The 14471-nt window shown below is 39.2% G+C and overlaps 1 protein-coding gene across 7 annotated transcripts in view; it reads left to right on the top strand.

Moving 5' to 3' along the window:
• LOC121918977 overlaps nucleotides 1-14390 on the top strand; it is a 44967-nt gene extending 30577 nt beyond the window's left edge. For 2 of the 7 annotated variants that reach the window (XR_006101360.1, XM_042445114.1), the window contains exons 2-4: nucleotides 5419-5538; nucleotides 7250-7356; nucleotides 9259-10195. Coding sequence is in view for 5 of the 7 variants with exons in the window: in XM_042445114.1 (XP_042301048.1) it covers nucleotides 5419-5538; nucleotides 7250-7353 (224 nt within the window). In the remaining 2 variants the exon portion in view is untranslated. The other 5 variants (XR_006101359.1, XM_042445117.1, XM_042445116.1 and 2 more) reach the window with 5 other exon arrangements.
• The last annotated feature ends 81 nt before the right edge of the window (nucleotides 14391-14471 follow it).

Below are 14471 nucleotides of genomic sequence, written 5' to 3'. Positions count from 1 at the left end.
TAATGTTTTTTGTATGAGCGCTGCTCATAAATCATAATTTCTGCATATCACTGAATGTAATGGCAATTGTTGCGACATAAGCAACTAGAAAAATTAAATCTTTAAATTACAATAGCACAGCCTGAATGTATTTACATGTACATGTGGTTAAAGAGAAAATTTGCTAAGGTGTGACTATTATTATTATTATTATTATACTTTATTTATATAGCGCTGTACATTTACACAGTGCTGTACATGCAAAAATAAAATCAATAAAAATGAAACCTGCCAATGGCATACATTCTACAAAATACATATAAAACAATAGATAATAATACAAGATTGAATTAGATAAAAAAGCAGACAATAAATTAAAAAGATCAAAGATCAAATATCAAATCAAATATCAGATCTCAGATAACAATCGGATACACAGTCACACAATGCCTGGGAACGCTTTCCTGAACAATATAGTCTTCAATATGTTTTGAAAGAAAATTTTAAAATAATATATTTAAGAAATAAAATTTAATTTTTTAATTTTTAAAATTTAAAATATATGTATTTAAAAACCTGGGGTCCCTCCTTTCTCCTCCCACTGAGCCGTGCCCTACTCACACCATCTCTTCAGTGGAGTTCCAGTGTTTTAAAGGGATGAAGGTGAACACCATGGCCTGTTCCTGTCAAAAAAAGACAGATGTTTTTGGAGCAGTGGTGTCATCCCTCACTCAGGGTGTCACCTGGTGCAGTTCATACACTCCACACTGTGCTAGTGACACCCCTGCTGTGGCCCATGTGTAGCCACAATCCCCACCTTTGCATGTCCACTGTGCTTCAGGGATATAGTTACCAGAGACTGGGCAAAACTAGAGGCCTGCCTGCCAAAATAAGAATTCTGCTCCCTCAATAAACAATTTCCTTTAACACCCATGATTCCAACATTGGAGAGAATGAGACACTAAAAAAAATTCATTGCATTCCCTTGAGAACACTGCCCACTCTTTTTCTTTAGATGTCTAAACTGTGGGTGTATCTACATTGTAGAAATAATACAGTTTGACACTGCTTTAACTGCCATGGCTTCATCCTACAGAATTCTGGAATGTGTAGTTCTGTCATGCACCAGCACCTTTTGGCAGAGAATGCTAAATACTTTACAAAACAACAGTGTGGTCGCCACGCACCCACTCTGCTCCAGTGGTCTGTTGAAGACCTCAGTCAGTTAGGAAGACCATGAGCTTGAGCCTACAGAACCTGAGCAGAGAGCGAGAGGATAGAGGAGCTTGGAGGTGTCTCATTCGCAGGGTCAGCATGAGTTGAGATCGATTCAAAACCAGCTAACAACAACAACCTTAACCAAATTTCAGTTTTACTTCCTAGTTAAGTAAAGTTCTGTCCAGAACAGTATGGGAGGAAGGAAATATGGTGAAATTGCCCCCTGACACACTCCTTAGAAGTTGTTCAGGATACTTTGGGGAGGGGATATAGTGGAGACATTTAAAAACCATTTCAGAAATGTCTTTGAGGATCCCAGTTGGCCTGTAGCCTTCACTTTCCCTGTGCCTGTCATGAGACATTTGCAGGAGAAAGTCAGTGGTCAGAGAGAGGGCTGAACCTCCCTCCCTCCCTCCCTCTGTTTCTCTCTGAGAATGTTGTCCCATTGTCACACCTACATTCTTGCAGTATATTTGCTTGATTTTTTGTGGAGAAGAATGGACCAATATTTACTGAGGTAGTGTGTTCTGCCATCAGTTGCCTGCTTAGCAAGAAGCCCCAAATAGAGCAGAGTTATTGCTACTGACTTGTGACTAGAGCTTGGAAGTCACAATTTGCAAGCATTGTAGGTTACCTACAACTTTGTCCCAAGTTTTTGTCCTTTCGTAACAAAAGCAGAACAAAAGCAGATTTCAAAACTGATATGGAATGGGCACCTGGTTGTATGTATGTGTGTGTGTGTGTGTGTGAGAGAGAGAGAGTGTGTGTATTGAGAAATGATTTCTAGTTATTTTTCAAATATGCCTTTAAATTTTAAACCTTTTTATAGAAACTCTGAGGAGGCACCTTGAATTTGGGGAAGAGGTGTAGTATGAATAAAAGTTTACAACAGCAGCAGTAACAACTTTTTCAAGTGGTATATGCCATTCTGTTATTAAGCCAAAGGGTAACAAACAAGACATGCATAACCCAATAATCACCCTGATGACTTGCTAAAACTGTTTTGCAACATTTGCCATAATGAGTTAAGTTGGGGCAGGGAGAGCTTTGAAATGAGTTGTGCAATGAATTACTCTTTAAAAATAACTTTCCAAGTCCTACTTGGATCTAGAGACACCTTGTGCAAATGGAAAACTGTCGAAATCTCTGAATGGAAAGACATTTCTATTGTTGCAAGGGAGCCCTGCTGGATTTTTCTAGTTTCTGCATCCCATTGCAGACCTCTGTGATCCATCCTGTGCAGCTTCTGAAGTCCCTTAACCTTCAGGAATAGTAGCAACCCGGACTATCCATGTCAGTGGGGCAGTAAAACCATTTGGGGTTTTACTTGCAACTTAAAGGAAATATCCAAGGTGCTAAAACCTATACCCGTCAGACTAAAACCCAGAGCAGATTCACCATCTCACTGACATAGAGATCACCAGCTGCCACTGCTAAGACATGAACTGGACATGGCATGGGGTGGGCAGTTGTCCTTTTGAGGAGCAACCAGAAAATCCCTGCAGTGCCAGTGAGGCTCCCTTCATCCATCTCTGGTTCCATAGGATCAGCCATATTGGACTAAACAATTGGCTATATCAGTATCAAGTATAGACACTGCATGTTTAAAAGCTTAACAGACCTTTAGAAAAAGAGATTTTTAAATTTGAGACAGCTGTGATGTCTGGTACAGAATTAAACCATTAAACTTCGTGGACTAAACACCTTCATTGGCCTGCACTAAAGTACTGGTTTATTTTCATGTGTGGTGTAGTGGTTTGAGTATTGAACTAGGATGCTGGAGAGCAGGGTTTGAATCCCAGCTCATCCATGTAAACCCACTGGATGATTTGGGGCAAAACATACTGTCAGCCTCAGAGAATGGCCATGGCAAACCTCCTCTGAAGAAACTTGCCAAGAAGACCTCTTAGGATCTCCATAAGTCAGAAAGGACTTGGAGGCACACAACAAACAACAACAACAACATGATCAGATAAAATAATCTTCTTTTAAAAACAAATGTCAAGCATTGGTCTTAAGTTTGCTTTTCCGATTTTGAATAGCTCAGTATAATTTATTCAGCACAGGTGTTTACTAAAGAGCCTGGCATACCTTTGAAAGCTTCTGAACAGCTTGCTGTGTGCCAGGTTGTTAAATGAACCCTTAAGGTGTGAACTTACCTGAGAGTAAGCCCCAACAAACACAGTGGGACTTTGTACTGAGTAAACATCCATACTATGGCCTGGCTGTAAGTCATTGTGAGGGTTTTTTCAACCAGGAGTCATGGATGAATTAAATTAAACAGAAGAATAATGAATAACCATCTGAACAATAAACACAATGAATAATGAAAAACAAATACAGCTAATCCTGTTCAACTGCTGTGCCTCCTCCATAGGTAAACATGAGTGCCTATAGTTATAGATAAACATGAAATTCATTATCCTGGCTGTGGAGAGGCACTTTTCTCTAAGAGATCAAAGGGTTCCCTTTCATTTCATTGTATTGTTTCTTGTGGTGTGCCCATTATTTTTCCTTCATGTGTGGGGGCAGAAGGAGATAGAAACAAAGAAGCTAGATAACCACCCTTCTCCCCTGATCAAATACTAGCTCTCCCCTGCTTCTTGGGCAGGGGATAGCTAGTATTTCATATTCATATTTCAAAGACAGAATGATGAGGCTGTATATGTGCATGATAGGTTATATTAAAATGCCCTAGTACTCAAAGGGGATATCACAGTGTGTGTGTTTTATATCATTTGGGCACTGTGGAAAAAAATGACTGTATGGATCCTGTGTGGCTCTGAACATGAAATACAGATCTGTGTTCTAAAGGTACATGTATCATGAGTCCAGAATCCAATAGTGACAGAGGGATCATCTACATTGTAGAAATAATACAGTTTGACACCACTATAAATGCTATAACTTCAGGCTATGGAGTTTTACAAAAAATATCATTCTCTGACAAAAAGTGCTGATGTTTCATAAAACTATAAATCCCAGGATTCTGTGAAGTGCTGTCAAATTGCACTATTTCCACAGCATATATGCTCCCCTTGGCAGAAACGGAGAGGTCAAGAAACCATTGGTGTTAACTAAGGACACACTATGTCCAAGCACCATCATGAGATTATGAGACCATCCTTCTTCTTGAGACTGAACAAACAACTGTGGTCCCGAAGCTTAACATTTGCACTTGGTCTGTCTAGTACCCACTTCCAAGAGGTCCACAGTCTGTAGAACTGATGCAGCATTGGCAGCAGGATGCCTGCATAAATTCTGGGTGAGATGGAGTGCTAAGTGCCAGGCTAAAAGCCTGTTCCTGTAAGAGTTTCTACTTTGTAGGAAGGGTTGAAGTTTTAGGAAATTATAGGACTGAGTTTAAGGAGCCTTATCCCCAATGGGGTACAGGTGCCTTTAATTTTAAAAATGAGTGTTATCGCACTCAGTCATGGCCGGGCAAATGCAGCCCATATACAGCCTGGATGCTAGCCTTGCTTATCCTGCAGCTTTTGAAAAATAGGATTTTCCCATTCTTGAAAAGCTGCAGAAAAAGCCTGCTTGGCATCCAGGCTGTATACAGGCTGCATTCGCCTGGCTGCGGCTGAGTGCGATAACACCCATTTTTAAAATTAAAGTAGCCTGTAAAGTAGCCTGTCAGGGATAAGGCACCTTAAACTCAATGTGATAATTTCCTATATCTTGTCTTATGGTTTCAGTGCTGAAGCATAAGTTTGACCTCACACCTTCCTGAAAGAGGTTCTTCACTGGGAGCTCTCCCATCTCCTGGAACCTTCTTTAATGCTGAGCAGGACATGCCTGACATACCATTTTCCATTTTGGTAGTTCATATTTAAACAAGATCTTGTCCTGGGGGACATATCTCTAGCATTTAGCTATGATACAGCTACTGGTACAATCCAACCTTCAAACTCACTTTTTCAATTTGGCTGTCTTTGGGTGAGTGGGTGGGCACATTGGGATGATTGTATATCTGATACCGAATTCTGATCTTTGCAGTGATCACCATGATAATCCAGTAACAAGTTGCCAGCCAGTGGATCCTGGTGGATAAAACCAAAGGCTATGCATTATTTGCTCTTGTGGTGGTTTAATGAGGTGGGGTATGTCTCTCTGTGATAAACTCACTTTCAAACTAATATTTGAAGGATGTGCTCAGAAACAATAAGATCTTATATTTTTAATGTCCCATAATTAATAATGTTTTCAATTTGGCAGGAGTGTCTGGAGTGATGAAGAAACCTTCAGTCATGGTATGCGAAAAGGAAGGAGAAACTCCAAATGAATATGAAAGAAAATCCATGTCTCGTAAACAAAAGAATGGCTTCCTGTCTCCTGGTAGGTGGAAGTGAAAAGTTAATATGCAGTCATCTATATGAAAACATGTGGTAGAGCATGAAGGCTTCATTTAAATGTAGTAGTTGTTAGGCTAATTTTAAAAATAAACAGAGCTAGATCTTGTTCCAAGATCCCCCAAGTCATTAACTGTTATTATAGTTACAATTGCATAGCTGATATTTTTAAAAAGTAATTCTTTACATTCCTGTCTCTCAAAGTAACTCAAAAAGGAACATGTCCTTTTTTAAAAAAAGTCACTGAATATCATGAGATACAAAATGAGCCAGCACTTAAGCTTCCTGTACCATTCAGTGAGATCATAGTCCTGTAACTATAGAAGTAACTAAAAGTTAAAGTGCTGTATAAATGATTACTCATAAAGTTAAAAATATAATGTTAGTTATTGCAAAAAATAAATAAATACAGAATTATAAGTAATTACTTTTCTTAGTCCAGAAAGGAGTAAGTAAGTCCTACCCCAGTAGTAACACAAGCTACAAATTATTCCCTGACCAGCTATCTGGACTGCCAGGAGTTAACATGGACCAGGGCCTTTCGGAGACTGTGAGGACTGGTAGTAATGAAATGGAAATTCCAGTCTACATGATTTTAGGAGTCTTAACAACCTATTCATATTTTCCTGTGACATCTTTCTCACTCTCTTTGTCCAAGACTATAGTATCATGGCAGAAAATGTGTATGGGAACCAGAGAGAGGGGAATTGTTATACAGTGACTGTAACAGATACTTCTTTGATAAAGCTGGGATGTTATTGACCTTAGCTGACCATGTCAGTGTGCTAGAAAAACAAAATTTGGAAATGTTATCATGTTGCCCTTGCTGGCTGGGTGATTTTGGGAGCTGTAACCCCAAAAGTAAAATTTACAGGTTCTATATGGGTGAAAGAAAGTAGTATAACTGCTTTGTTTGGGTTTCCAAAAGACATGGAACAATTTCATTTCAAGTTAAAAAGAAGCTGGATGAGAAGTCCAAAAAACCCACAAAAAACTAAGCTGGATGTCACTGAAACCCCAACCCTACCCCAATTTTGAACACACAGGAGCATTGCACTCAACCATACACTTGAGTACATGATTGCATGCATGAAAAAGAGTCAGTCACCTCTGTGAGTCCCATGATAGTCCATGGTTGCAGTAAGATGCTCAGGTACGCTGAAATGTACTTATCTTAAGTTCCATTTGGACAATCACATCTATTTAGATTTTCCTGAGTGAGAGCAAAGATGAGGGCCAGGTCAGCCAAAGCCATTTTGCTGACTGAGTTTGAACAGCAAATGGTACCACCAGTCTTTCATGTTTTGGTATGTAATACTCAAACCCAGCCACATTATTATGGCATACAGGACAGAACATCACTCAAAGCATCTCTCCTCTTCTCTGAAAGTGAAAAAAATAATAATGAAGTAAATCACATACCATATGCAGCCCTTTCATGGTATGCCAAGTCTACTGGCTGAAGCACCCAAATCACTGTCCTTAGTAGTAGGGGTCATAGATGATGGAACAAGGTGCCCCACTTGCTGCTCAGACTGTTTGCTCCTGATGGTATATATGTAGCGGAAAGACACCACTGCTTACTCTAAGACAGTGAAGTGGTAAAACTCAATTAAAGATGAATGTGATAAGAAGATTGGGTATCAGTTTGAGTTTGGAGCAGTCACATATTTTTAATATATATTTATATATTACAGCTCTCTTCATTGCCCTCCTCTGGGCTCCAGTTGACATAATGTGCCCATGTCTGAAAAAGATAACTTACCAGTTTCTTGCTGCCCTACAGAAATCTCAAGACTGACAGGTGAGATAAACAAGACATGTATCTTTCTCCTCTCCCCACATGCTTTCTAATAGAGTTCCCTGATCTAAAGGAGTGAGGGACATCTGCAACAAGACATTGCGATGTGGAGTTCTTATTCTCTATTCACCTCAGCCAGCCCACTTTCAAGAATATTCTTGTCCAGGTTCCTATGCACCCCCTCAACAGTCAGGTATGCCCCATGGCCCCTAAACATAGCCATCATTAGGATGTTCTTGAAAACTTATTCCATTAGCTTTTGCCCATAGATATCTATTTTTGTACTGCAAACCCTAGCAAGTCCCATAACTAATAACTTACTAATAACTCTGGCCCAAATCCAGTTCTAGTGCCAACTAAAGTTGACCCATTGACTCAGTGTGATTTCCATAACTGTTGTGTTATCATTCCACAATTGAGTCAGGGGGTCCGCTCTATTTGGGACAAAACTGTTCTCTGTCTTATTGTTGAGCACCTGAACATTGGAAAGAGAATAAAGAGAACTTGTAACATCTTTGAGACACTGAGAAATAAGATGTAGCATAAGCTGCCATAGACCTACATCTGAAGATGTAGACCAGCTTCATGAAACCTTGTGATACAACTTCTTTCACACAATTAATTTCAAAAGTGCTGCAAGGTACCTTTGCATATTGATATTCCAATCTAACAGTCTTTGAATTCTATCCCCATTGGAAACAGAGTGAATAGCTGCTATGTGAATGCAGAACAAGTCCATAATAGCCTAGCTAGGATTAGGAATGTGTTCAAGAGTAGTTGACATTAATTGGAGTTAAATGATTAAAATAATGAATTTTATAACCATTTTTTAAAATTAACAAATTAGTAATAAATTAATTCTAAATAAATGCCTCCAAGTTCTGCTTTAAAGAGTTATGTGCCTTTATGGTATCAAGCCAAACTATGATCCCCTTGGGTGAGGTAGAAAGGAGGATATGATTACATGTTTGTACATCATTGGCACCATCACCTGGCATGGACCAACATTATGAGTCAGAAGAGATTTCTCAGACAAGAGACAAATTATTTTTGAGCATTCTCCAAGACCATTTTACAATTATCAAACCAATTCCAAGCTAAGTTGAGGAGAATTTCTTTGCTATTGGTTTCAAATTCTATTATCTGTGACTTTTAGCAACAGGAAAAAAGGGGTAAACAGAGACTAATTTTTATAACTTATGCAGACTATTTGTGTGCTGATCAACCTTTAATGATTTACCCCAAATCACTGGACAATGTGAAACTGATTGTAAGTGAATATTAACTCCTTTTTGAAACATGCACTTGTTAGTATCTTTTGTGTTTGCACACATATTCACCTATAGGTTGGAAGTGTCACTGGGCAGCAATCAAAATTGGAGTCCTTTTTTATTGAATGAGCACCTGTTCCCCTCCGTAATGCAAAAGAGATATTAACCATTTGGTAAATGTAAAAAATAAGAAGGCCACAAATAGGGTTGTCAGATCAGAACTGTCTGAATCCCCAAGATTACAGCGCCAAAATGTAAGAGTTAAAGATTTTTCTTTGTAGGCCCTGGTGATGTCATTAAGCATGAGACATTAATCATAAAACATAGCTGTACATATAACACACTATTCAAACAAAAAACCATCAAGACTGAGAAATTAGGAAAATGTATACACATAACAGTGTATTTCTCCCACTCATTCTGAGAACTGGAGAAGAGAGACTAGGCACTGAGATCTGGCAACCCTACCCACATTAGATTTGGGCACAAACAATATAGGAGAAGAGAATATACTGCTTCCCATTTTGCAAGAAGAGAACCTCTACCAAATTACAGGTTTAGGCCTGTCACAGAATGTTATGAGTTAGACTCAGATGGCAAGATTAAACTGAGAACCTGTAATGCTGTTTTCCAGTCTGGTGAAAAGATGTCAGAAGGTTAACTGCGGGGATAGGTGATCGAAGATGAAAGGAAACAATGAAGAAAATCCTGTTGGAAAGCTTTTGGAAATTCAGCTGTCACCACACATGGAGCTTGGGATGAGCTAAATGCTGGCCTTTCAGCTCTCACACTATAACTCACAATTGTCTCAATGAATTTTCCTTCCGGCAATGACTCAGATCAATACACAAGAGCATCTATTTCTCAAGAAGGAAGGCTTCTGGGAGGTAATTCCTTTCTGCCTCTGCAGGCAGACAACACCTGAGGACATCCAGGGTGCAAGTGATGCTAATGATGATGGAAGTTTCCTCTCCCACACAATCAGCCCATGAGGTCCACTGGTAATGCTGCAGACAGAGGAAAACTCAGAAACACAACACAGATCCTTTGTGCTTTTGCCAGTGGACATTCTATGATAGAAAAAGATACTTTGGGGAGTCATTTCAGCAGGTTTCCAGGTGTATTTTAAAAACTTGAATGGTTTTAAAATGGAATGTCTGATTACATCCTTGTGTGTTATATTCGTACATATGCCAGCAAATGTGCCACGGTATTTTGACATACAGTATTTGCAATGGCCTATGGCTAAAAGCAATAAAACATTTCAGATTCAAAGTTGCTGTTGGTAATGTTCAGCCTTTCACTGAATCAATGGAACTGAATAAAAATACTGGCCTGATTTACTAGGAAATATTAATAATTTGTAAAATACTGTGTTTATGTTTAACATGGCTTTGTATTTTTAAAAAATAAAAACAAAAAAGCATATAACTTTCCTCTTCTCGCTCTACAAATAGTTTGACTTCTATGGAAAAAACTGTAGAGTGCTTTATTTTAGAAATGCTTCACACAATTTAGGCTTTTTCATAGACCTAACCTTTCCTCTCCTCTTTCCCCCTCCTCTTTTTTCTTCTTAGTGCAGTTCTCTCCATGTTTGCTCAGAATTAAGTAAACATTGGTAAGTATTTTTAAGAGGGTTTCTTAGAGCACAAATTATTTTCTGCTATAAACTCAGTGGTTTGACCTCCTTTTCTTTCTCACCTCATCCCATCCTCAAATGTGTAATATAAAGATATTCACATTGACCTACTTTACTGCTGCTGTTGTTGCATTTAAAGCAAAAGTGGGTAAAGTGAGGGCCCTGATTCATATACCCCCAGGGCCTGTAGTGTAGGTCCCTTCAGCCCATTTCTTCTATTTCCTTTAAAACACATATACCCAAACACACATACACTTTAAGGTCTTAAACAGGCCAGGGCAACTGCAATTTGTGCACCCGCACCCACAGCTGTTTCAGACATGATTTGATTTTTCAGGTATTATTATTTTTTTCTTTTTAAATGTTGGTAAGGATGCCAAGCGAGCCTGTAATCTTGATGGGACCAAGAGAAAGTCTTCTCCTGCAGATCTTAGGGCTCTTCGGGTTCATATGGGGAGATACAGTCTCTCAAATAGTCTGGACCCAAGCCATGTAGGGGTTTATAAGTCATGACCAGCACTTTGAATTGTGCCCAGAAACGAACAGGTGGCCAGTGGAATTGTTTTAACAAGGGAGTTACATGCTTCCTGTAACTGGCCCTGATCAGCATTCTGGCTGCAGCATTTTGAACCCGCTGAAGTTTCCAGATAGTTTCCAAAGGCAGCCACATGTAGAGTGCATTGAAGTAGTCCAAACAGTATGTAATCAAGGCATGTGTCACCGTAGCCAGATCGAATGTCTCAAGTCTGGGACCAGACTGGATCTTTGGTCTAATCAAAATCCTTCTCATGTTTCCATTATCTTTGGTCTAATCCAAGTTCTTCTCTTGTTTCCATTATATTAGAAAGAGCTGCATAGTTACCTAATAAACTAAACACCTATATCATTCCATTAATTGCTGAGAAGAATTGATTACATAAGACACAGGAACAGAAGGGAAATTGTATTCGGATGAAAAAAGTGAAATGATTGGATATAGGACATGGGAGCAGGGAACTGAGACACATTTGAACAAGACTGTCTAAACTCTCACTTAGTGAAAAAAAAACATGCAAGGAAAGAGCAACTTTGCAAAAGGCTGAGACACATAAATGCTGTTTGTATCATAGTGCAGTGATAATGCTTGCTTTGACATGGCTGTAAACATGACCACAGTGCCCACCCACTTCCATTCTCCCCAACCTGCTCTGAACTTCAAGAGACATACACATGTCTTCAGCCATCATCCCTGACTGGTGTGTTAAATGTTTTATTGTATCAAGTGCCATCTTGTGGACAAACAGTGGAGCATCTTTTTCAAAAAATAAATGTAACACAGAGATAAATGTGATTAGTTTTGTTTGATATAAAACAACAGCACAACAGCATCAGCAACTATGTGGTGTGTAGCACACTAGTGAGATCCAGCAGGCAAATGGGATTTAAACGCAACTAAAAGCAAAGAAAACCCAGAAATGCCTGAAGTTTATCACACGACGTCGCAGTTAATGTGAAATAACGTGAAGTTAAACTGCAGTTAAAGCGGAGAAAAACAGCAGCTTTTTACTTTTGGAACATCCAGAAAGTAAAAAGCTGCCGCTTTTCTCTGCTTTAACTGTGGTTTAAGTTCACGTTATTTTGTTTTAGAAGCAATTTGGAGTGATAAATTCCCCGAATTTGCAAGTTTTATTTAAATTTGAATGTACTTTAAATTGCATTTAAATTCCATTTGCCTGTGGGATCTCACTAGTGTGATAAACTCTCATGGATTTGGAAATCATTTAATCATATTCATCACATTTTTTCTTCAGTTGAAAATGTATGGTGGCTGTATGTGTGAAATGTGTGTGTGTGTGTGTGTGTGTGAGAGAGAGAGAGAGAGAGAGAGAGAATGGCTGAAGGGAAAAGTGATACTGGTCAGGGATGACAGGAGATACGATCCAGCAACACCAGAAAATCCACAGATTCAACTGAGTGGAACAAATTATATAAGGGATCTAGTGGGTATGCCAAATCTTGCTACTTGCTGGCTCATGATAAACATTTCAGGCGTCTATGAAAGAAGGTTCCAGTTCACAAAAGGCACTACACATTCAGTCCATTAGTATTTAAGATGCCCGTGGATGCTTGTTTATAAAAATGGAATAACAGTGCTAAATGTTGTTGTTTAAGTGGTGCTAAAGTGAGAAGCTGAATCTCACTGAAAGCATGGTGCTTAGTCCAAAAGGTGGCATCATGTTTTTTAAAAGAAAGAAAACAAACCAGCTGGAGCTTATCATTTATAAAATTGTTGATGCGTGATTTCTAGAACTGTCGCTTAACCAGGCAAGAGGTGATGGGTTAATTGCCTCCCATCCTCTTTTCTTCCTTTTGTTCGTCACTTCTTAAATTGATTATATTTGCTTAGTAGAGTAAGTAGAGACACTTCTGTTCATTCATGCAGACATGCAAGGTGATCTGGATTTCTTTTTATGTTTATATGAGATCTTGGACTGGTTTCTAATTGCTTTTTTTTAAAAGGAAGGGATTGGAATTATGTAGTTCTCCAAATGTGGTTCAACTACAAATCCCATTAGTATCAGCCAAGGTAGCCAATAAGAATCCTGCAGCTTGTAGCTCTTTGGGGCATTTTTACAGCTTTTGGGTCTTTCCTGGGTGCCCCTCTTCCAAGCCTCTAAGAGCAACAGTTTTACTCTTGGGATCTTCCTGATCTCTGAATGTGCCTGCAAAAAAGCTCCAAAGGGGATTTTAAAAATTGTTAAGTGGACTTCCATCCACTTCTACTGTATACCATCCAGCTGTCCTGATTTGGCAGGTACAATCCTGGTTAATTTTCTGTTATCTCACTTTTTAATTGCTTTAAAAATGTTCCAGCTCCTCTTTCTTCCTCCCATTTTGCCCTTTGTCCTGAGGTTACTTCTTTTACTTTATACTGAGTTTTCAGTGTGCAAGAGTAGTTTGCATTCAACTAAGTGTGCAGAAGGAGAGAAGGGGAGCAGGCAGAATCTTGCCCAGCAGACTGAGGCAAAAGCAAACTCCTTCAAGTTCTTTTATTGTGTGTATTCTTCATTGTTACATTTTGCCATCTTAAACACACCTGATGTTGTTTGACCACATGTGTCTCTGTTTTGATCTGTGTAATGTTGGAGGGTAGGCCAGCTTTGATCCTTACAACTCCAAAGCTTGCCCACCCACTTCTGTAGAGATTCAGCTCAGCAGTCTGGATAATACTGGGCTAAAGAAACCACTGGTCCATTTCAATATAAGGCTGCTTCCTCTTTTTGGTTGCCTTTAAGGCCAGATCAGAGTAGCACATATTTCTCAGTTAGTATATAGTCTTTCAAGTGCATAGGAAATCCTGTGAGACCTCTCTGAAGAACCCAAAGAAGGTGAAGAAAAGCAGATTGCGTTTATTTAGTGATAAGCCTTTTCTGGTAAGGAATGCTCAGGTATGGCTGAATTACAATTCTCATCATCCCCAATCAGTCTAAGAAATGACCAGACAAGATGGAGTTGTAATATAACATCTAAAGACCTGAGTTAGAAAAGGATGGATTAAAGTGTCAGGCTAGGAATAGGAGGGCCTGGGTTCAAATCTCTGCTCAATCATGAAGCCCATTGGGTAACTGTGGGTCAGCCATTGTGTCTCAGCTAATATGCATGGTGGTTTTGGGAGACCACCATGTACCTGACCCAGAATTTCTAGGAAGAATGGTAGGGCATCATATTAAGTTAATTGAAAGGGGGGGGGGCTGTCTGAGGCAAATGGGGCATCATGCTAATTAAAAGGACCCAAGTGAGTCCAATAAATACAAAAATCTGAGACTGATGGACAGTGCACATCAGGGAAAGGAAACCTTTAGTCCTCTCAACTTTTGTTTACTTCATATTTCTAAAGCCCCAGCCAGTATAGCCCATGGTAAGGAACTATGGCAGCTGTAGTCAAAAACTTGCGGGAGCACCTTTCTCCACATCATCCACCCTGCACGCTTAGGTCCTCTGGGAAGAACTTGCTGAAGCCTAAGAAGACCAGATTAGCTGTGGAAACCCAGAGGGCCTTTTCATCTGCCAATCCTAGGTTAGGGAACAGCCTGCTGGAGGAGATCTGTCACATTATCTGTTAACTTTTAACTTTAGCAAATATTTGCTTTAAATTTTCTATTTTCTATAGTTGTTATTTTATATTATTATTATTATTATTATTATTATTATTATTATTATTATTATTA

The sequence above is a fragment of the Sceloporus undulatus genome, chromosome 1 (genome assembly GCF_019175285.1).
Source record: "Sceloporus undulatus isolate JIND9_A2432 ecotype Alabama chromosome 1, SceUnd_v1.1, whole genome shotgun sequence".
Lineage (NCBI taxonomy): Eukaryota > Metazoa > Chordata > Lepidosauria > Squamata > Phrynosomatidae > Sceloporus > Sceloporus undulatus.
The sequence above is the reverse complement of the archived record's forward strand: the minus strand, read 5'-3'. Positions and strand labels throughout refer to the sequence as shown.